This window comes from Leptonychotes weddellii, chromosome 14 (genome assembly GCF_054177405.1).
Source record: "Leptonychotes weddellii isolate Sample4059 chromosome 14, ASM5417740v2, whole genome shotgun sequence".
Classification (NCBI taxonomy): domain Eukaryota; kingdom Metazoa; phylum Chordata; class Mammalia; order Carnivora; family Phocidae; genus Leptonychotes; species Leptonychotes weddellii.
This window is the reverse complement of record NC_138382.1, coordinates 5,494,499-5,517,336: the sequence shown is the minus strand read 5'-3', so window position 1 is coordinate 5,517,336 and position 22,838 is coordinate 5,494,499. Positions and strand designations below refer to the sequence as shown.

The 22,838-nt window shown below is 42.5% G+C and overlaps 1 protein-coding gene and 1 long non-coding RNA gene across 7 annotated transcripts in view; one reads left to right on the top strand and one right to left on the bottom strand.

Moving 5' to 3' along the window:
• RCL1 (RNA terminal phosphate cyclase like 1) overlaps nucleotides 1-22,838 on the top strand; it is a 156,516-nt gene that overhangs the window by 12,037 nt on the left and 121,641 nt on the right. For all 6 annotated transcript variants that reach the window (XR_014139915.1, XM_081802779.1, XM_081802780.1 and 3 more), the window contains exons 2-5: nucleotides 7,217-7,288; nucleotides 10,154-10,329; nucleotides 16,767-16,841; nucleotides 17,709-17,833. Coding sequence is in view for 5 of the 6 variants with exons in the window: in XM_081802779.1 (XP_081658905.1) it covers nucleotides 7,217-7,288; nucleotides 10,154-10,329; nucleotides 16,767-16,841; nucleotides 17,709-17,833 (448 nt within the window). In the remaining variant the exon portion in view is untranslated. The remainder of the gene's footprint in view (nucleotides 1-7,216; nucleotides 7,289-10,153; nucleotides 10,330-16,766; nucleotides 16,842-17,708; nucleotides 17,834-22,838) is intronic.
• Nucleotides 3,860-9,865, bottom strand: LOC145716968 (uncharacterized). Its single transcript, XR_014139916.1, has 3 exons — nucleotides 9,687-9,865; nucleotides 7,151-7,239; nucleotides 3,860-5,231 (listed from the first exon to the last, which is right to left on the bottom strand). It is a non-coding gene; the product is annotated as an uncharacterized LOC145716968 (long non-coding RNA).

Here is a 22,838-nt window from a genome sequence, read left to right as displayed (position 1 = left end):
CAGTTAGTTTAATGGCTGAGTCTTAATTTTGGCTCAGGTCATGATCTCAGGGTCATGGGATCCAGGTGTTGGGCTCTGTGCTGGGGGTGGAGCCTGCCTAAGATTCTCTCTGTCCCTTCCCCCCTCTAAAAAAAAAAGTGCACAGACCATAAATGGATAGCTTGATGAATTTACAAAGTGGATATGCTACCCGTGCCAAGAAATAAAACATGACCAGCAACCCTAAAACCCTTCCATGCTGTGCCATCACACCATTTTCTCCCACTCCCAATGTAAATAATAAGTTGACTTTTTACACCATTGATTGCATTTCTGAAATATTAACCGTAATTTATATAATGGAGTTATAGAGTATGTATTTTGTGTGTGTGTCTGGTTTCTTTGCTGTCTTTCGTGTTTTTAAGAGTCATATCTGTTGGAGAGGCAGTAGCTGGTGTTCATTGCTGTAGCATGCTACTACGTTTTATTAATATGGCACAATTCTCTGTTAAGCTGTTGCAAATATCTGGTTACGCTCTGACTTGTTTTTTTGCACTTAATGGTTTCTTTTTTTTTTTTAAAGATTTTTTATTTATTTGACAGAGAGACAGCGAGAGCAGGAACACAAGCAGGGGGAGTGGGAGAGGGAGAAGCAGGCTTCCTGCCGAGCAGGGAGCCCGATGTGGGACTCGATCCCAGGACCCTGGGATCATGACCTGAGCTGAAGGCAGACGCCCAACGACTGAGCCACCCAGGCGCCCTAATGGTTTCTTTTGATGAGCAATAGATACTTCTTTTAATGTAGTCCAATTTATAAATTTTTCTGTGTCTTTTTAAAGAAATCTTGGTCTACCCCAAGGCCAAGAAGACGTTCTGGAACTTCTAAGGCTTCTCTTGTTTTTTTGTTTATTTATTTTTAAGATTTTATTTATTTGGGAGAGAAAGAGAGCACACAAGCAGAGGAAGAGGGAGAAGCAGACTCCTTGCTGAACAGAGAGCCCGACATGGGGTTCAGTCTCAGGACCCTGGGATCATGACCTGAGCCAGAGGCAGATGCTTGACCGACTGAGCCACCCAGGCGCCACCTAAGACTTCTGTTTTTATTTTTATTTATTTTTAAAAGATTTTATTTATTTGACAGAGAGCGAGCACAAGCAGGGGGAGTGGCAGGCAGAGGGAGAGGGAGAAGCAGGCTCCCCGCTGAGCAAGGAGCCTGACACGGGGGTCAGTCCCAGGGTCCTGGGATCATGACCTGAGCCGAAGGCAGACGCAGACCACCCAGGCAGACTGAGCCACCCAGGCACCAGAGGCTTCTGTTTTTATATGTAAACTGTTACAATGAATTCATTCTTCATACTTTTAAAACAGAATTTTACTAAAAAATAGATTTTTTAGTGATAAAATAGATTTTTTAGTAATAAAATAGATTTTTTAAAGTAATAAAAATCTGAATTTTCTCAGATGCCTTTTCAGTAGCAGTCAAGCTAGTTACTTGATTCTCCCCCATCCCCTGTTTTTATATTTAATAATATTGTCATCTTCCTTGTGCCTTACGTGTGGTCCTTTCCTGGGAGGCCCTCTTCTTAACTGTAGTGGATAGTTGAAAAATGTGTTATGGGTTCTTTTCTAAGGCTTTATGTGGGGATATTTTATTTGTTCTTATTAAATGAAGTTAGTTTGTAATTTATTTTTTGGGGGGAAATTTATCATTTTTATTTTTTATTTTTTTATTAAATTCAATTTATTTATTTTTTTATGTCCATTCTTTTTTTATGTTATGTTAATCACCATACATTACATCATTAGTTTTTGATGTAGTGTTCCATGATTCATTGTTTGTGTATAACACCCAGTGCTCCATGCAGAACATGCCCCCCTTAATACCCATCACCAGGCTAACCCATCCCCCCACCTCGGACCCTCTAGAACCCTCAGTTTGTTTCTCAGAGTCCATAGTCTCTCATGGTTCGTCTCCCTCTCCGATTTCCCCCCCTTCATTCCTCCCTTCCTACTATCTTCTTCTTTTTTTTTTTTTTAACATATAATGTATTATTTGTTTCAGAGGTACAGGTCTGTGATTCAACAGTCTTGCACAATTCACAGCGCTCACCATAGCACATACCCTCCCCAGTGTCTATCACCCAGCCACCCCATCCCTCCCACCCCCCACCGCTCCAGCAACCCTCAGTTTGTTTCCTGAGATTTATTTTTTATTTCTTGCATGTGATGCTCTTAACTATTCTGCATTTGAAGCCATCTCTTCATGCTTTTGTTGTTGTTCTTTGGAATGTGTAATAGACGAATTTTTCCTTTGAATGTTGGGAAAAATTTTTTCAGCAACTTTATCAGTGCTCTTCTCAGTTTTTTTGTTTTTTTAAAGATTTTTATTTATTAGAGAGAGCAGAGATAGCGACAGAGAGCAGGAGCCAGGAGGAGAGGGAGAAGCAGACTCCCCGCTGAGCAGGGAGCCAGATGCTGGGTTCTATCCCAGGATCCTGGGATCATAACCTGAGCTGAAGGCAGTCGCTTAACTGACTGAGCCACCCAGTCACCCCCTCTTTTCGGTTTATTGATAAATTCTCTTATTCTCTTAGTTTTGGGTTTCTCTTTTTTGTATCTTTTTGTTTATCTGTTTGATTTATCATCTTTTTACGTAGTTATATTAATTCCAAATGTATTAGTAAATATCAGAGAATAGTTTATCACAAAAGCTCATAATCTTTTATTAATTATGTTATTTATTATTAGCTTACATTTTTTCTTTGTACAGATGAATGAGACTATTGATCTGTGTTGTATTTTTTAAATGAATTAGCTTGATTTTTTTTTCTGCTATATTTTCCATTTTTAAATCTCTTTTGTGATTATTTTTTCATTTACTTTTTGGCTTGTAATTCTATTCCATTTCTAAAATTTCAGTTCATTTTGCTCTTGCTTTTGTTTTTTTAATTACTAAGGTATTTAGAGTGGTAAATTTTTTTTTTTTTTTGGTTGACTGCTGTGTATTCTGGTAAAATTGATATTTCTGCTTAAAATATTTTAGTATGTTCTGTAGTTTTTTTCTTGTTGTGTTGACAATTCAGGAAAGATGTTACATGTTTCAGTTAAAATATAATTTATTATGAATCATGTGTAATTACATATTATACATAAGATATGTGTATGTTTTATGCATATTTCCAAGTGAATGGACATCTTTTAATTCTGAGAATTGTGTATGTGTTTATAATATCTACCTTTTGGGATTTAATGAGGATAAGAATGATTTTTTTTTTAAGATTTTATTTGTCAGAGAGAGAGAGAGACTGACTGAGCACAAGCAGGGGGAGCGGCAGGCAGAGGGAGAAGCAGGCTCCCTGCTGATCGAGGAGTCTGATGCGGGCCTCGATTCCAGGACCCTGGGATTGTGACCTGAGCCGAAGGCAGATGCCACCCAGGCGTCCCAGAATGATTTCTAATTTCATGTATTAATGGCTTGTTGTCTTATTTTTTAGGTACTTCTCTAAAGAAATTGAAATCACATTGTATATATTTTTTATTTTTTCCTTAATGTGAGCATTTCCTCATGTAATTAAATAATTATTTTAAACTATTTTTAATGGCTGTATGGTATTATAAAGATCTTTCATAGGCTATTTAATGAGAGCAGTTTTATTTGCTATTTAAATTGTGTTATAGACGGGGCACCTGGGTGGCTCAGTCGGTTGGGCATCTATCTGCCTTCAACTCAGGTCGTGATCCCAGGGTCCTGGGATTGAGTCCCACATCGGGCTCCCCGCTCAGCGGGGAGTCTGCTTCTCCTTCTCCCTCTGTCTGCCCCTCCCCCTGCTTCTACTCTCTCTCTGTCAAATAAATAAATAAATAAAATCTTGAAAAAAAATTGTGTTACAGTACCTTTATTTGTATTATTTAATTTAAATTTTATGTATTTTAAAAAACATACACATGGTGTGAAATTCAGAGGGAGCAAAGAGGGTTTACACAGTGTGTCTCTGTCTCTTTCCCATCCTCCCTTCCCTGTGAGGCAGTCAGTGTTACTAGTTTGTTGTGTTTCTTCCCAGGGCTCTTTTTTTCATAAATAAGCAAATACGTATGCACGTTTTCTTTTTTTCACACAAATGGCCAGTGGCATCTTACTTTTTTCCACTCATTATATCATGGAGGTGACTTATAGCAGTACATAAAAATTCTCGTATTAATTTTAAGGCTGCAGAGTGTTCTGATATATATCCAATATGTATACATCTAACATTTATATTATATGTGACATGTATATAATACTAGAAATTTATTTTAGCACAGTTACTGTTTCTAGATATTTAAATTGTTATGATACTTTTAAGTTGAAACTGTATTGATTGAGATTTGCTCCTTGTTTAAAAGTGTAGGTCTTTAGCTTGTATTCTTTCCCTCACTGCCCTTGAGACAGTTTGCCTTTCTTAGTGAGGAATGGGTCAGGCATTGTGTTACAGAGTTAATGGCCCCTTTAAAGAAGTGATGAGCTCACCTCTTGAGGGGCTGAGGAGGGGAGTGCATTAGGCACCACAGGCAGTATTTAAGGAATTCTGAGATTGAAGGTCCTAATAGTATAAACTTCTAAAAAATGTCAAATATAATAACATAAAAAATGCATGAAACATAAAAGTAGTGCTTAAAAGATTATAAAATGGACACTCGTGTGACCCCATCCAAGTCAAGAAACAGAACACTGTTGCACCTACGGGGCCTCTTGGGGCACGATTCCCTCCTCTACCCCTGCTGGTAGCCGCTTTCCTGACCAGTACAGTATTTGTGTTAATTGTCTTTATAGCTTTATGGCCTAGTTATGTGTTCCCAAACAGTGCAGTAAAATTGTGCCTGGTTTTGGATGTTTTTCCCTGGTGTTTTTAGATATCTGAACTTCTGTATCCCCAAGAGCAGTCTTGAGGAGGAAGAGTCAAAGAGGGTGTGTGGGAAGTGAAAGGGTAAGGAATCCTACACATCTTGTCTTAATGAAGTTTGAGGACATCAGTCTTACTATTATTAGGTGAACTTGAGATCTTTTTCATACCACGTGATGGAGCTATATCTTCACTGTTGCCAGGATTCTGGAACTAGCTCTGGTTGGTTCTTTGAAGTACTGCTTCTGAATCACCCATTTGCTGTGACCAGGGGATGGTCCAGCCTGGAGGTCTCTTTATGTGCCCATTCTGTTCCTGGCCCTGTTCCTCTGCTGGGCATTTTTAACTGACTGCGTTCATGCTTAAGTGCCCCTGTGGATTGCAGAAGAAAAAAAATTCTGACGTTATGCTTTCTTTTTGTTTTGTTTTTTTCTTTCCTAATCTGTAAAAGCTATGGAGTTTAATCATGGACTTTATTCATAAATGTCCGTTCCTCTCTCCCCTTTAGGCACCTCAAAAGCTTAGCCACCTCAAGAGTTTTCCTTTTTCTGTGCAGAGCCCGTTACATTTGCTAGAAAGATAGGTGGAAAGTGGCACTGTGGTCTGGATCTGCCTGGTTTTTTTAAAAACAGAATATTCTATATTAAGAGGCCATGGAAACAATTTTGTAGTTGATTTATTTTCAAACTTTTGTGATGCTACTTAACACCACAACCAGTACATCTACAGATAGTTGTAAAGCCCACCGAGGTTTCACGAACAGTGCCCTATGTAGGGTTAACTCTGACATTGTTTATTCTGCTCTAATTTCATTAAAAATAAATGTTGATGGGGGACCCATTAAATGGTCTGCAGGATCCTGCAGTAGATCACTCTGCCTGCAGTTAAAAGGTTCCATGATTTTCTAGAGGAGGTGGTTGACGTTGAGGGATTAAACGGAGTTTGGCACACTGCTTTATGGTGTGGATAGGAGTGCGGACTCCGGAGAAGCCAGCCCCCGGCTCTGTCACTTGCCAGTCTCATTCTTGGGCCTCAGCCTTCTGTAAAATGGGAACGGCACTCCCTGCCGCGGGGCTTTGAGGATTAGGTGAGGGAATGTCTGGCTGCACGGGAGGCTTTAATGCGAACCTGCTGGAAGTAGCCGCTTTTCCTGGTTTCGGGACTTACTGGATTTCCTCTGACTTCTAGCCCAGGGCTCTCTGTACAGATTGCAGCATCTACAGGGACAGGAGTTGTGGGGCAGCGTTCAGTAACAGAACAGGTGGACGAGCATTGCTAAGTTGATGTGCTCGCCCTCTGGGATCAGTTCAGGTGACTGCTGCTGTGTGAGCTTGAAAATTCTGCTAGTTTCTTGCAGGGGGTGGAAACTGCCTAAATAGCCACGTGGCCACCATGCCTTTGGTGTGGGAGAGCTGGTCTTCCTGCCCTTGTTCACGGGCAAGAGGTTGACTCTAGAGAGGGAGGGAGTGAGCGTGAGTGTGTGTGCGTGTGTGTGTGAGATCCACTCAGGGGAAGGCCACAGGACATATTCTCCTGCCTGAGTCTTCTCTCTTCCTCCTCTCATAGTTCACATTGAAAATCCATTTCCTCCCTTTCTACCCCCCCTTTTGATAATGACCATCTTTTATGTTTTTGGATAACAATCTGTCTATAAAAGAAATTGAAGTATATTTATACGTGAGAATTTAAACAAGAAAATTAAATTCATGTAAAGTACCAAGTCCTACCATGAAGAGAAATCCATTCATTAACATGCGGTGTTTTTTCTTCCAGTCTGTTTTCATGTGTTAAGAAGAAGGTGGTAGTAATACTGTACATTCAAGCACCTTTGTAATGAAATTAAAAATGGAACTGGTTAGATAGCTCTAGATGAGTAAGGTGGCAGAAGGGAGAAAGGGACAGAGTTGAGTGGGGGAGACAGTGACCTCTTACTGCTTCTGAGACTGAGGAGTGACCCGCAATTTCATCTGCCCCCTCACGTATTCTGGAACAGATAAGAAATGGACTTTAAAACGCTTCCCCACTTTCTGCTATTTCTCCCTTATTTGGCGTGCACCCCTGAGGTCAGAAGAGCAGGTCTTTACATGGGTGTTAGGCTGCTGAAATTAATACCCCACTAGATTGCTGGTAGAGTTGCTGTTTTTTGTGGGATATGAAAGGTGAATTGTTTCTGATAGTCCCACCAAACATCTGTGTGCTAGCCAGTGCTATTCAGCTGCTTTAGTGTCCTCAGCCAGTGGGCCCGCCCTGGTCCTGACAGGAACCTGGGCGTGACGCAGGGAGTCACGTACCTTCCACCGCAGCTCTGGAAATGGTGACCTCACATGAAGCCAGTCTGTTTTCTCTTTTCCCCACAGACTTTGAAGCCAGCTTCATAAGGCTGTTGGACAAAATAACTAATGGTTCTCGGATTGAAATAAACCAAACAGGTAAGCTCTCTTTCTTCCCGTTCCTGAAAGCACCCACATGTACTACTTAACTATTCGTCTACTTCTCATGCCTTTTGACCATATACATACTCGGGTGCAAAGAGCCAGTTTCCTGTCTGTGATAGAGTTGTGCGGAGATGTATGTGAAATCTGCCAATATAAGGGGCGCACATTTGATTTAAAGAAGTTAGAAAGCTGGAAATTTCAGATCAACAAACAGGCACCTCCTCTTTTTCAACAACAAAAATACTTTACACCTAAAGTTTATGCATAACTTTTCAAAGTCCATTTATTTATTTTGTCACAATAAAATTTCACAGCAAACTCTGTGAGGTAGTCGTTATGTGCTGAATTTTATTTTATTTTATTTTATTTTATTTTTATTTTTTTAAAGATTTTATTTATTTATTTGAGAGAGAGTGAGAGAGAGAAAGAGCACAAGAGTGGGGAGCAGGAGAGGGAGAAGCAGACTCCCCGCCGAGCAGGGAGCCCGATGCGGGACTCGATCCCGGGACTCCAGGATCATGACCTGAGCCAAAGGCAGTCGCTTAACCAACTGAGCCACCCAGGCGCCCCCTGAATTTTATTTTAAATTTTTAATTTTGTCTTTTAAAATAAGTATGCATGGGGCACCTGGGTGGCTCAGTCAGTTTAGTGTCCAGCTTTTGGTTTTGGCTCAGGTCATGATCTCGGGGTTGTGAGATCGAGCCCTGTAATCAGACTGTGCGCTCAGCACAGAGTCTTCTTGGTATTCTTTCCCTCTTCCTCTCCCTCCCCCTCTGCCTAGCCCCCACATGCGTGTTTCTCTCTCTCTCTCAAATAAAAAAAAAAAAAATCTTAAAAAAAATAAGTATGCACAAGTTATGCAAAAGATGTGCAAATCCCTTCACCTGTTTCTTCTTCCGTTCCCTCCCCAAGGGGCAGCCGTGGGCACAGCCTGGGGTGTGTGCCCTGGTCTCTGTTATATGCCTTTGCTTGCATGGACACTTCTGAACCTCAAGCTGCCAGCAAGGTCACGCTCTTCATGTTGCTCCACAGCTGCTTTTCTTCACTATCACAGATGTCTCAGAACTTTCCCTGCTGGGCACATGCAGGCCCATCTCAATATTTCAGTGGGCCTAGTAGTCTGTTGTATGGAGGCATGATAATTTATTTAACTGCTCCCTACTGATAAACATTTAGGTTGTTTCTAGCTGTTTGTTGGCTCCTAGAAACTCTTTTCTCGACCTTGTATGGGAAACCATGGCAAACACTGTTTGGCTGGCTCCATGAACTATTCACCTGTGCACAGATAGTCCACAAAGGAAACTGTGCACTTCCTCATTCGTTGGCTGTCTTAAGAAAGAAGACAGCGTTGGCCTCATAAGTGGCCCCTACATCACATGAGACTCATTGATCTGTAGCTGCATTCGGCTCTACTCTACGGAGAACAAGTTTCAGGCATGAGGGGCGCCTGGGTGGCTCAGTCGTTAAGTGTCTGCCTTCGGCTCAGGTCATGATCCCAGGGTCCTGGGATCGAGCCCCACGTCGGGCTCCCTGCTCAGTGGGGAGCCTGCTTCTCTCTCTCCCACTCCCCCTGCTTGTGTTCTCTCTCTCGCTGTCTCTCTCTCTGTCAAATAAATAAAATCTTTCAAAAAAAAAAAAGTTTCAGGAATGAGACTTCAGATGCCCTTTGCAATCTATGATTCCTCGAGTCTTCCTTGACTGACTTACTCTGAAATTGCTGGAGATCTAAAAAAGATTTTAAATTAAAAAAATTGTTTTTTCAGCAATTTTTATCGGGGATTCAGAGGGTTCATAATTCTTTTCTGGTCATATCTGCAGCTTAACTTGGGAAGTGACATTTTACATGATCCTGCTTCTAGTTCATGCCCCCTGCCCCACCAGAGTAGAAGCCTTCATTCTGATGATCTGACCAATTTCTCACTTGGTTAATTTGCAGGCACAGATTTGCAGACTTTAGTGATGATATAGTCTTTTTTTTTTTTAAATTTTATATAAATTTTTTCTTTTTTTCTTTTATGTAAATTTTTTTATTTTACATAACTCCAAAGAGCTGCTTTCCTTTTGAGTGACCGAGCCTAGATCTCTTTCCTCTAATGTTAAATTTATTGGTAAATTATGCCAGAAGACAGTGGCAAAAGACTTTGAGCAGCAACAATCCCTTGTTCACCCATTTATGTGCCACCCCACCCCCCCAGTAATCTAGAATATTTTACTTTGCTTTTCACCCTAATGCATACACCCAATAAGAAACTTTTTGGATGATACGAATATGAGAAAGAGTGAGTAAAAATAATAGAGCTTCTACTAAAGCTATTTGGTAATTTTAGATCTTTCCGTTTGTTGCTATTAAAATAGCTACTATTGACAGAATTAAGTGCCATCAAGTACTTGCCTTCTCTAGGAAGCCTGTTGGTGAGTGCAGTTCATGGGAAATCTCGTTTCAAGGGCCCAGAAGAAGCTGGTTGCTGGTGTGATGGTTTCGGCACATCATTTGTAAAGCCCCCCACCCACAGGCAGAGTGTGCTCTTGGAAGACCAGAGCGCCTGTTAGCATCTCTCCTCTGTGCCCTGCCGCGACTTTGGCAACTCAGATGCTTAGGGAGGGGTTTATTACCGTTTATTAAATTACACTCACAGTTTATTACTGTTACAGGAGCTTGACAGTAATGAGTCAGCTTTTGGAGTGAAGTGTGGGCTCTTAGGAATGGCATTTTGAACTTCTTGGATGCCCTTGTCAGACTTTACCCTTGGGATTTACTGCCTTTGTTGCCTTTGTGACACTTAGTGCTTTTTTGTTTTGTTTTTATTTTTGCCTTTTTTTTTTGTTTTCTGCTGAATGTGGCTCTTCTTCCGGTGTAAGGAACGACGTTGTATTACCAGCCTGGTCTCCTGTGTGGTGGGTCTGTGGAACATGACTGTAATGTCCTTCGCAGCATTGGCTATTACCTGGAGAGTCTTCTTTGCCTGGCTCCATTTATGAAGCACCCGTTAAGAATCGTTCTGCGAGGAGTAACCAATGACCAGGTTGACCCTTCGGTGAGTAGTCAGTAGTGAGTCGTTTTGTCTCTTGCAGCAACCCAGCGTTAGAGAAATAAGTTCCTGATAAAACACAGGTTTATTGCTGAGTGTCTTTGTTTTGTTACTTACCTTGAGGTTTAGACATTAATCACTCTAGGAAGCAGATGAACCAAGACTTGCAATCATCAGATTCGGTGACGATTGTTAACATTCATCAAGGTGCCTTTCATTGTCGTGTCTAAGAGCCTTCAGAACAGATGTGTGCAGTCTCATCACGGTTGACATGAAATACGGCTCTGTTGGCTCAAGTGCTGGAGAGTGGAATCTTCTTAAGGTCATGTGTTGGCTGCGGCTGGAAGGCAGCAGACCAGAATTTTAGACAGAAAATAATAATATCTCCTTGGTTGCTATAGCATAATCTTGACTTACTCAGTTTTTAACCATAAATTTTAGGACTTTTCTTCTCCCGAGAAGAGTTTGCAGATTTAGAAAAAGGGCAAGGGCAGGGAAGGTATACATGCACTTGCATGGTTTGTGGGCACTAGCAAGCTTCTTATTTTTTTTTTTTTTAAAGATTTTATTTATTTGAGAGAGAGAGAGAGTACGAGCAGTGGGGAGGAACAGAGGGAGAGGGAGAAGCAGACTCCCCACTGAGCAGGGAGCCCAATGCAGGGCTCCATCCCTGGACCCTGGGATCATGACCTGAGCTGAAGGCAGAAGCTTTACCAACTGAGCCCCCCAGGTGCCCCAGCAAGCTTCTTATTAAGCATCCTAATTGTCCTGCATGTGTGGGGAGGATAGTTTAATATACATGTGGGATTTTCACTGTGGTCACCATAGCTGTCTTAATGCCTATCTAGGATGGGTTTTGTTGTGTGTGTGTGTGTGTGAGAGAGAGACAGAGACAGAGATTAGAGCAGTTTTCTGTCCAGGCCTGCCTTGTACTTCTCTTGTATGGAGGGAAGGATCCCCCTCTTTGGGTTCTTTGCTGGCCACAGATGGTATAAAAAGCTGAGGGCCATGATGTGAAATCTTTACCAAGGACACTTGTCTTCATCTCTACTGATACTGGACCAGGACTATTGAGGGGGTGTCTTCTGAGGCAGAATGTGAAGTGTGTAGCTTTCCTAACCAGGAAAGACCAATTGGGTGGTGCAGTGAGTTCTAAAACAGAGACTGCTGGTATTCACCCAGATATCTGTTAAGGTATAAACCTGGTTAATGTGTTGCTAGGTACTAAAAGACTTATTCCTCAGTTCTTGGGAATTCAGGTACATAAACTCTTTTCTTAGGATCCTGAGTACAGTGTGAGATCTGAAATTCTCAGTTGTAAAGGAATGTTGCATTATAAATGTTTAGAATTTTAAAGATTTATTTATTTATTTGGTGGGGGGAGGGGCAGAAGGAGAAGGAGAGAGAGAATCCTGAGCGGACTCCCTGCTGAGTGTGGAGCCTGACACGGGGCCCCGTCTCCCCTCTGAGATCACAACCTGAGCTGAAACCAAGAGTTGGACGCTCAACCGACTGTTCCACCCAGGTGCCCTCCTCCCCCCCCGCTTTTTTTAAAGATTTATTTATTCAAACTGTTCAGAATTTTAAACTGATTTCAGATGATTGCTTTTTTTTCCTGCCTTTTCTGAAGATTCTAGTAAACCACCTTTCAGTTAAAAGTATGAGAGGAGGCCTCTATACTTTTAGAATGGAGTTGTGGGGAGGAGGAGCCTTGCATAATGGGAAAAACTCGGGTGAAGCATGCAGGAAACTTGGGCACTATGTGTCTCAGTTTTCCACTCTTTTTTTTTTTTTTCTATAATTGCTAATAATCTTAAAAGCTGTTTCCACTGGCATTATTCAAAAAGGTTTTATATATTAACAATGACAAAGGTTAACTGATGAATTCCGCAGAAATACTACTTAATTCTTGCATACGGTATTTTTTTTTTTTTAAGGTTTTATTTATTTATTTGACAGAGAGAGAGAGAGCGAGAGCAGGAGCACAAGCAGGGGGAGTGGGAGAGGGAGAGGGAGAGGGAGAAGGAGAAGCAGGCTCCCCATTGAGCAGGGAGCCCAATGCGGGACTCGATCCCAGGACCCTGGGATCATGACCTGAGGGGAAGGTAGACGCTTAACCGACTGAGCCACCCAGACCCCCTTGCATGCAGAGTGTTTAAAAAAAAAATCTATTTTCACATGTTGCAGAGCTCTCTGCTTTTGCTAGTTGCACTGCTAAAATGACCTTGGTTAGTACCTGGCTCCAGACCAGGATAAAATAAATACACCTAATCCTGGATATGTGTAACTTCTTCAGCCTGTGGCTTCTTCATTTCAAGCTTTCTCTTGAATGTGTGGCTCCCCCCCCGTTCATGTCCACTCTGTGCACGCAAGGACGAATTGGAAGAGTTCCCTTCTGGAACTTGATCTCATGAGGTGGACAACTATGAAGGCAGCTAGGGAGACTACAGGGTCACCCCTGTCAAAGGTATAAGCAAAGTGCTGAGGGCTGGGGAGGGTTTTCTAAGGAAAGGAAGCCAGAGTCAGTCTCCGATTTTAGGAAGATGAGGATGAATTGAAGAGGCATCAACTAGATTGAACATTATGGGCATGGAAGTGAAAAGGAAGGGACAGATCTGAAGGACGTTGTGGAGTGAGAGACTTCTTAACTTGACAACTGATTGGAGATGGGATAGGAGGAAGTGGTTATAAATTATTCCAGGATTTCTATTCTTGACTGGAAGGATCGAGATCAGATAACATTTGACACAGGGAAGAGGAAAATTGTGGTAGGATGATGGACGATATGTTTAATTTTGATCCTCTTCTCTGCAGTACTGGTAGGATATTCACATGGGGATGTCCAGCTGGCAGTTAGAAATTATTGTCTGGAGCCTCAGAGACAGGTCATCAGGATCTTACCTATTGATAGTTAAGTCCCTAGGAGAATGAGATTAACCAGTGCCAAGGTTGAACACTGGTGGGTTTTTGACTGAATTAATCCTACAGGTATTCTTCCTGCGGCTTGCACAGTGTGGTGGTGGTGTGTGTATACGAATCGGTGGTTCATGTTTGAGACCCCAGATTCTATATTATACTAGGTTGATGTGGCAGCACTGGGTGGCCATCCGCTGGACCTGCGTGGCCCTGCCCTCTTTGGATAAATCGTGAGCTCTTTGGTTGGACACAGATCTTAGCTGACCTCATGGTCCATTAAAATTACCTTTCTGGCCTCTGTGGGCCGCATGGCTCCTGAGACTGAGAATAGAGGAAGAAGAGGAAATGAATGTTTAAGGTGTGAGCGGGAGAAGAGGGGCTGGAGGCAGTGACCATGAGATCGGAGTCGAGTTCTAAGAAGCAGGGGGTGACTCACAGAGCCAGTTTTTGCAGGAGCTCCCTTAGGGCTGGGTGGGGAGATTGGGCAGTGAGAAGTTGTGTTGACCTTTGAGAGAGTGGTGTCATTGGACTGTAAGGACAGGCATGCATTGAGGAAATGAGTAGCAAATAGAACCGTGGAAAACCAGGAGATTCTTCTAGAAAGTTAGATAGGATGATTCTTTAGGAGCTGAGTTTTTGTTTTGGTTTGGTTTGATTTTTGTTTTTTGAATGAGGGGAAGCTTGATCTTGCTTGTGGGCAGAGGAGATGCTGTAGTGGAGAAAGGAACAATTAAAATAAAAGGAGTGGGGGTGTTTGTAAGGCTGACTCCAACAGTTGGAGGGGTGAGGGTCAACAGTGGAAGCGATGGGGTGAGCCTTCTGCAAGAATAGGGACATTTTCCCCTGGGGACAAAAGGACAGGAAGTGGGGACAAATTCTGAGGAGAATAAAAGTTCAGGAGGTGTCCTCTGATTCTCAGTAATTCTGCTCCAGAGCCACTGGTCAAGAGGCAAGTGAAGATTCCAGTCTTTTTTAGTTCCCTCCTGGGAGGGGAAAACAAGTACAGTTACGTCTGCTGTGTGCTGGGCACTCTTCTGGGTGAACCTGTGTTCATATGTATGCATCCTTATTTATTTAATTCTTTTACCAACACTGTGAGGTGGATGTTCTTATCACTGTTTCAGACAAGGTAGCTGGGAGTGGGTTTTCTCCCTTTTTCTTTTTGGCTTGGATCTGGTCACATTTCTGTCTGATGACTGATTGACTAGACGGAAGGGTAATGCCTTTGCCCTCAGGTGCCACCTGGGTCAGACTTTTGCCTGTAATTACAAAGTTGTAGCTTCGTTTCCTTAAGCAGGACTTGCAGACCATCCTTGCTCTGCTAAAATTAGAGTGTGTGGAGCCAGGGGAGCGTGTCCAGGCCAGCCCCTCACTTTATGCAGGAGGCACCCAAGGCCCTGGGGATGTGGGGAAGTGTCGAGGTGTCACAGCTGGTGAGAGGCAGAGAGCGACTCAAGCCCCTATCTGCTTTTCCGGCCCTGGTCCCATGCATCACGATGCCTGCCCTCCATGTCAAATGGAGAGTGTCAGGAGACAGGACCACACCTCCGGTTACACTGGGGCTTCTGGCTGGCCTTCAGAGTCAATTTGACCGCGTCCTTTTGACTCCAAGTATAGGTAGGATGAGCCGGAAGTGATGCCCTGTTTTCTCGCCTTTCTTTCCCCCAGGAGGGCTGGTGGTGCCTAGTTCCTGGGAGTCATGCCCTCAGAGCAGCCTGTACCCACCACCCCCCACTTTTCCCAGAGTCTGGCTTAGCCTCTCTCCAGTTGCCCTTCATTCTAGTCTAGACTGACTTCTCTGTTCTGGCAACCCCAGATGCATATTTTAAGTTTTTAACGTGTGTTTAGCTTTAATATTTAACGAAATTAGCTAATCTTTAATGAGTTGTCCTCGTAACTGCTTCTGCCCCACCTGATCCATTCTGACCGTGTTCCTAGGCTTCATAGGTCATTTCTGCCTCTGGTTAGTTTTGTGGTATCAGAATATTTAGCTGGGGCCTGTTCTGTGCTCTGAAGCCTTATTGGAATATTGCTGTGCTGAATCTTAGCAGCTTGGAGACAGGCTGAGCCCCTTACCTTAGAGACAGGGAAATTCAGACATGTGGGATTTTCTGATCTGAGGCCACACAGTTAACTGGAGGCAGAGCCTGGACCAGGACCAGACTATTCCCTCTGCGCCCCGCTCACCCTGCCTGCCCTCGCCGCCTGCAGATAGGGTCAGCTCCTGCAGGCTGAGGAGCAGCTCTGTTGCACTGGGAGCAAGTGAGGGAGTGATTTTTCTTCCCAAGTTGCTGTTGAGATGACGTTCATGGACTTATTAGCTGGCTGGATTTGAGTGTCATCCTGTTCCCTCGGGGGAGTCCGCAGATAAGTAAGCAGAGGACCCCAGGCCTCCCAGGAGTTCCGAGTGAGGAGGACATAACAGCAGCACTTTGCACAGCCTTGCCATTAACTGTGGGTCTTGTCGTCACAGTCCAGGTTTGTGCCGCTCCTGGAGTTTGCGGCTGCCCTTCCCCGTCTGCCCCCACCCCCTTGTGGGCTCACCACCTCCCCTTTAACTGCCTGTGTGGTGGGCATCGGCAGGATCCCAGGTCTCTCCAGCTCAGGTTCATTTGGTTTGTTTTGGCTTAGAGTGCCACCAGCTTTAAACATTAAACAACCATGTTGGAAAAAGAATAATAAAAAAGGCTGGTATTTTCTTCTATAGCATTTATGCCTATAAGAATGAGCAGAAGTCGGGGCCCTCGCGTGGTTCAGTTGGTTAAGTGTCTGACTCTTGGTTTTGACTCAGGTCATGATCTCACAGTCCTGGCATCGAGCTACATGTCGGGCTCTGAGCTCAGCAGGGAGTCTGCTTGAGGATTCTCCTGTTTGCCCTGCATGGCCCTCCTCCCCCCCGCTCTTTCTCTCTCAAATAAATTAAAAAAAAAAAGAACAGAATGAGCAGAAGTCCCAGTTTGTTTTTTGGATGAACTCAGCAGTTTCTCGATGCTTTTTGCATGATGCATGTGATCCTCCTGCAGGGTAGGTGTGTAATGTATAAAGTGAGGGAAGAGGGGCTCAGAGAAGCCAGTGGCTTGTAAAATTGCTGTCTTACCTGGGAGCAGAGCTGGCCCACTCCCTCGGTTGTAAGCCAGCGTGCTATCTCTTCACAGGACCGCATCATCTACCTGCTTGCTAAACCTCATCCTGCTTTCATGGGCTCTTTATTCTTTCCACCTCTTAAGGTTTATTTTTTATTTTTAAAATTTTTTTCAGATTTTATTTATTTATTAGAGAGAGAAAGAGAAGGCACAAACTGGGGGGACAGGCAGAGGGAGAGGGAGACAGTGAGAGAGGGAACACAAGCAGGGGGAGAGGCAGAGGGAGAAGCAGGCTCCCCGCCGAGCAGGGAGCCCGATGTGGGGCTCGATCCCAGGACCCCGGGATCATGACCTGAGCCGAAGGCAGACGCTTAACGACTGAGACACCCAGGCGTCCCTCAAAGTTTAATTAAACTTTTTTTTTTTTCTGGAATAATTCTACAGGTTGATGTCCTTAAGGCAACAGCCCTCCCTCTGTTGAAGCAGTTTGGAATTGACGGTGAATCATTTGAGCTGAAGGTAAGAGTGTGTACACTGTTGGCTGTAAACGTGTGTAAAGTATTCTCTTATGAACTCGTTGGAAGAGCTGTAGGACGCAGTGTGTCTGTGTGTGTCACGCTTGAAGTCACCATTGAGCCAGCCCCACAGGAGCCGTGATCCAAACATGACAGACTTTGCGCCGAGAAGGGACCCGAGCAGTGGCAGCGCCCGTTCCTCTGTGGTGAGCGGCATTGTGCGCGCTGCACGCGGACGGACTCCTTTATCCCTCACGGCAGCTCTGCCGGGAAGCGGCCGCACCAGGCTTCCGGCCACACGCGCTCTCTGAGCGAGGTCACCCAGATGTAATTCGCGTCCCGGGCCTCCCAACCTGGATGCCCCGGAGAGTTTTCAGTGTTTTCAAAACCTAGAAGTAATTTAAGCATCTGTTTGTTTGCTATTGGAAGGAATTATTACATCACTAAGTTAACTGGGTATCTTAAGCTGCTTAGCATCTCTACTTTTTAAGTTAATGTCTTAAACAAGGGAAATGACTTCATTTTTATTAATAAAATGAATTTTGCTAGATTAGTTAATTGCATAGGAAGGAGAAACGGTTCCTGATGGTTAAGAAAGCAGTTGAGCCGCTCATCGTAAGCATGAGGGAACAGGTGGCAGGGGCGAAGTGACCCCTGGGGCGTGCTGGCCCTGTGTCCGCTGCTCTTCCTGCCGTTCGGGGTCCCTGCTCAGCACGTGCCCTCTCGATGGTCTTGAAGGGGTTGACCCGTTGGCTACGAAAGAGCTAACTGCGTTCTGAGGAAGAGCCCCTTGGCCTAAACCAGCCAGGCTGGGTATCAGGGTCCCCCACTCTGCCGCCTCCTCACCTCTTCTCTCTCATCACCTGCGCAGGTGGTGCGGCGGGGAATGCCTCCTGGAGGAGGAGGGGAAGTGCTCTTCTCGTGTCCCGTAAGGAAGGTCCTCAAGCCTGTCCAGCTCACAGATCCAGGGAAAATCAAGCGGATCAGAGGGATTGCGTATCCTTTGCATTTGATTTAGATTTCTGATCTTTTACTTGCCTCATGAAGATAAGAATGACTCATAACAATTTGCTTCTTCCCAGAGTTATTTACGTTTTATTTTTATTTATTTTTTTTAAAGATTTCATTTATTTATTGAATTGACAGAGAGAGAGACAGCGTGAGGGGGAACACAAGTAGGGGGAGTGGGAGAGGGAGAAGCAGGCTTCCTGCGGAGCAGGGAGCCTGATGTGGGGCTCGATCCCAAGACCCCGGGATCATGACCTGAGCCGAAGGCAGTCGCTTAAGCAGGTGAGCCACCCAGGCGCCCCAAGTTATTTACGTTTTAGACAACAGTCTTGGAGAAGTCTTAACAGTGAAATTGTAATTGTTGGCTAAGATATGATGTTTTATTATCTGTCTCACCATGACCAGACTGATCCATTCCTTACTGTTTTTTTAGTTAATGCTGAAGCAAACGACTCCCGGGTATGTGCTGCTCTCCTGAGGGCTTTGGTTTAGGGGCCACCAATACACTGCGGTCCCTCCCTCAGAAGAGCTCATTGTCTGATGAGGGAAATGTGCAAACATGTAATTCTGATATAATGTGTAAAATGGTGTAGACGGATGCACAGTGGGTTGGGGGAGCTAAGACAGAGGATGGCACACTCTGTCTGGAAGATGTAGGAGGGCAGGAATAAGATCTACTTATTAAGTTGTTACTCTGCATGCACTGTGATAATACACTTATTTTCTTTTCAAAAAACCACTTTATTGACACATGATTTACGTACAAAAAGCTATACATACTCAACGTGAACAACTTGATGAGTTTGGCGATGAATATACACCTGTGAAACCAGCAGCATAGTAGTACCATAAACATATCTGTTACCTCCAAAAGTTACTTTTTGCCTTCTAGTTTTTTTTTATTTTTACACTTTTAATTTTTTGTGATAATAACGCTTGACATAGATCTACTCTTTTAGCAAATTTGAAAAGAATTTACTGGGGCGCCTGGGTGGCTCAGTCGGTTGAGCATCTGACTTTTCTTTTTAATTTAATTTTTTTTTAAAGATTTCTTTTTCATTTTATTCATTTGAGAGAGAGAGAGAGAGCATGAGCAGGGGGAGAGGCAGAGGCAGAGGGAGAAGCAGATTCCCCACTGAGCCGGGAGCCCGACATGGGGCTTGATCTCAGGACCCTGGGATCACGCCCTGAGCCGAAGGCAGACACTTAAGCATCTGAGCCACCCAGGCGCCCTGAGCGAACAACTCTTGATTTCAGCTCAGCTCGTGGTCTCAGGGTCGTTGGATTGAGCCCTGCGTCGGGCGCAGTACTTCATGCTCGGCGCAGAGTCTGCCTGGGATTCTCTTTCTCCTGCTGCCCCTCTCCCTGATCACTCGAATGCTCTCTCAATAAATAAATGAATAAAATCTTAAAATAAAATAAATTTTATTTTTTAAACCCCAGTATAATTAGCAAATTTTTTTTTTTTAAATTAGCAAATTTTTAAGTATATTATACAGGCATTATGGTACACAGTAGATCTGTAGGACTTAGTCATCTTGCATAACTGAAACTTTGTGCCCTTTGACTGGCATCTCCCCGTTTCCCCCTCCCTCCAAGCCCCTGGCAACCACCAGTCTACTCTCTGCTTCTGTGAGTGTGACCATTTTAGATTGCTTATATAAGTGGAATTATGCAGTATTTATTCTTCTCTGTCTAGCTTATTTCACGTAGCACACTGTTTTCCTTGTTCACCATGTCACAAATGACAGCATTTACTTTTTTTTTTTTAAGGCTGAATAATATTCCATTGTATGTAAATATTACATTTTCTTGATCTGTTCATCTTTCACTGGACATTTAACTTGCTTTCATGTTTTGGCTATAGTGAATAAAGCTGAAATGAGTGTGGGAGTTTGTTTAGTTTCTGTAGATATGGACCCAGAAGTGGGACTGTGGAATCAAATGGTAGTTCTGTTTTTAATTTCTTGAGGAACCTCCCTACCATCTTCCATAGTGGCTGCACCAGTTTGCATTCCCATCAACAGTGTATAAGGATTCCCTTTTTTTCACACTGTCAGCAATACTTGTTATCTTTTTTTTTTTGATCGTAGCTACTCCAACAGGCATGAGGTGATAGCTCATTATGGTTTTGATTTGTATTTCTCTGATGATGAGTGATGTTGAGCAGTTTTCCACATGAAGGTATGAACATCTCTGGGTCTTCTGTGGAGAAATATCTATTCAGGTCCTTTGCCCATTTTTTAATTGGGTGGTTTTATTTTATTTTATTTTTAAGATTTAATTTCTAAGTAATCACTACACCATGTGGGACTCCGCCTCACAACCCTGAGATCAACAAGAGTCACACGCTCCACCCACTGAGCCAGCCAGGTGCCCCTGGGTTATTTTATTTTTATTTTTTTGCTGTTGAGTTGTAATGAGTTTCTTATGTATTTTGGATATTAATCAGAGGTATGAATTGCAGACATTTTCTCTCATTCTATGGGTTGCTTTTTCACTTTGTTGTTTCTTTTGCCCTTGTTTTGGTATTCCATCCAAGAAAGCATCGCTGGTGCTAAAAAGCTTTTCCTCTGTGTTTTCTTTTGGAGTTTTATGGTTTTAGGTCTTAAGTTTATCTTTAATCCATTTTGAGTTGATTTTTCTACGTGGTGCTAGTCTGTTGGACAGATACGAAGATATGATCTATTTCTGTTCCCATTGCGTTGCATGTTTTTATGCTGGTACCATGCTGTTTTGATTATTGTAGCTTAGTAATAGATTTTGAAATCAGGAACTCTGATTCCTCCAGCTTTGTTCTTCTTGCTCAGAATTGCTTTAGCTATCTAGAGTCCTTTTTGGTTCCATATAAATTTTAGGATTGTTTTTTATGTATCTATTTTCTGTATCTGTTATTCTATAAAAAATAATCATTGGGATTTTGATAAGGATTGCATTGAATCTGTAGATCACTTTGGATAGTATGGACATTTCAAGAATATGAATTCTCTCAGTCCATAAACGAGGGCTGTCTTTCCATTTATTTGTGTTTTTTAAAATGTCTTTCATAAGTGCTTTATACTTTTTAGTATACAAGTCTTTTATCTTCTTGGTTAAGTTTATTCCTAAGTATTTAGGTTTTTTGGGATGCTATTGTAAATAGGATTATTTCCTTGATTTCTTATTCAGATAGTTTATTGTTAGTGTACAGAAATGTAAGTTGATTTTTGTATCCTGCAACTTTTAAAAATTCATTTATTCCAATAGTTCTTTTTTTGGGTGGGTGACATCTTTGGGGTTTCTACATATAAGATCATGTCATCTGCAGATAGATGATTTTACTTTTTCTTTCCAATTTGGATTCCTTTCATTTCTTTTTCTTGCTTAATTGCTCTGGCTAGGATTTACAGTACCATGTTGAGTAGCAGTGGCAAGAGTGGTCATCCATGCTTTGTTCCAAATTACAGAAGAAAAGCTTTGGGTTTTCCACAATTGAAGATGTTAGCTGTGGGCTTTTCATGTATGGTCCTTATTGTGTTGATGTAATTTTCTTCTCAACTTAATTTGTTGAGAATTTTTAATAATGGAAGAATGTTGAATTTTGTCAAATGCTCTTTCTGCATCTGTTGAGATAATCATCTGATTTTTGTCCTTCATTAATGTGTTAATGTGGTGTATCACATTAATTGATTTGCATATGTAGAACCATTCTTGCATCCCAGGGATAAATCCCACTTGGTTATGTCATGTGATCCTTTTAATGTATCATTGAATTTAGTTTGCTAAAATTTGTTGATAATTTTTGCATCCGTGTTCATCAGGGATATTGGCCTATAGTTTTCTTTTCTTGTAGTGTCTTTAAGGTCTGGCTTTGGTATCAGAGTGACGCTGGCTTCATAAAGTGAATTTGGAAGTGTTCCCTCTTCATTGTTTTTGGAAATTTAAGGATTGGTATTAATTATTCTTTAAATGTGTGGTAGACTTCATCAGTGAATTGATTAATCTGGTGAAGCCATCTGGTCTTGGGCTTTTCTTTTTTGTGAGGTTTTTGGTTACTGATTCTGTCTCCTTACTTACAAGCTTTAATCTTGTTGCAGACTTGGTGGAATTTATCCGTTTCTTCTAGGTTGTCCAGCTTGTTGGCTTGTAATTGTTCATAATAGTAGCTTATGATTTTTAAAAAAATGTGGCATCAGGTGTAATGTCTCCTCTTTCATTTTGGATTTTATTTGCATCTTCTTTCTCTCTTTTCTTAGGCTAGTTAAGGGTTTGTTAATTTGTTTATCTTTTCAAAAAACTGACTCTTACTTTTGTTGATTATTTTTTCCTAGTGATTTTCACTTTACTGTTTCATTTATATCTACTCTTATTATTTTTTTCCTTCTGCTAACTTTGGATTTTAGTTTGTTCTTTTTCTGGTTCCTTGAGGTGTGAAGTTAGGCTGTTTATTTGAGATCTTTTCTTTTTTTGTAGAAAGAACGTAGGTGCTTATCACTATAAAATTCCTTCTTAGTACTCCTTTTGCTTCGTCCCATAAATTTTGGTATATTGTGTTTTCATTTTTGTTGTCTCTAGATTTTTTTTTTTTAAGATTTTATTTATTCATTTGGAAGAGAGAGCACAAGCAGGGGGAGCGGCAGGGAGAGGGAGAGGGAGAAGAAGGCTCCCTGCTGAGCAAGGAGCCCAATGCAGGGCTCGATCCCAGGACCCTGGGATCACAACCCGAGCCAAAGGCAGACGCTTAACCGACTGAGCCACCCAGGTGCCCATCTCTAGATATTTACCAATTTCCCTTTTGATTTCTTCTTTGACCGCATGTTCAAGAATCCGTTCATTTTCATCTGTTTGTGAATTTTCCCATTTTCTTGCTGTTACTGATACCTAGTTTCATTCCGTTGTGGTTGGAAAAGGTGCCTGAGGTGATTTTAGCCTTTTTTTTTTTTTTTAAAGATTTTATTTATTTATTTGACAGAGAGAGACACAGCGAGAGAGGGAACACAAGCAGGGGGAGTGG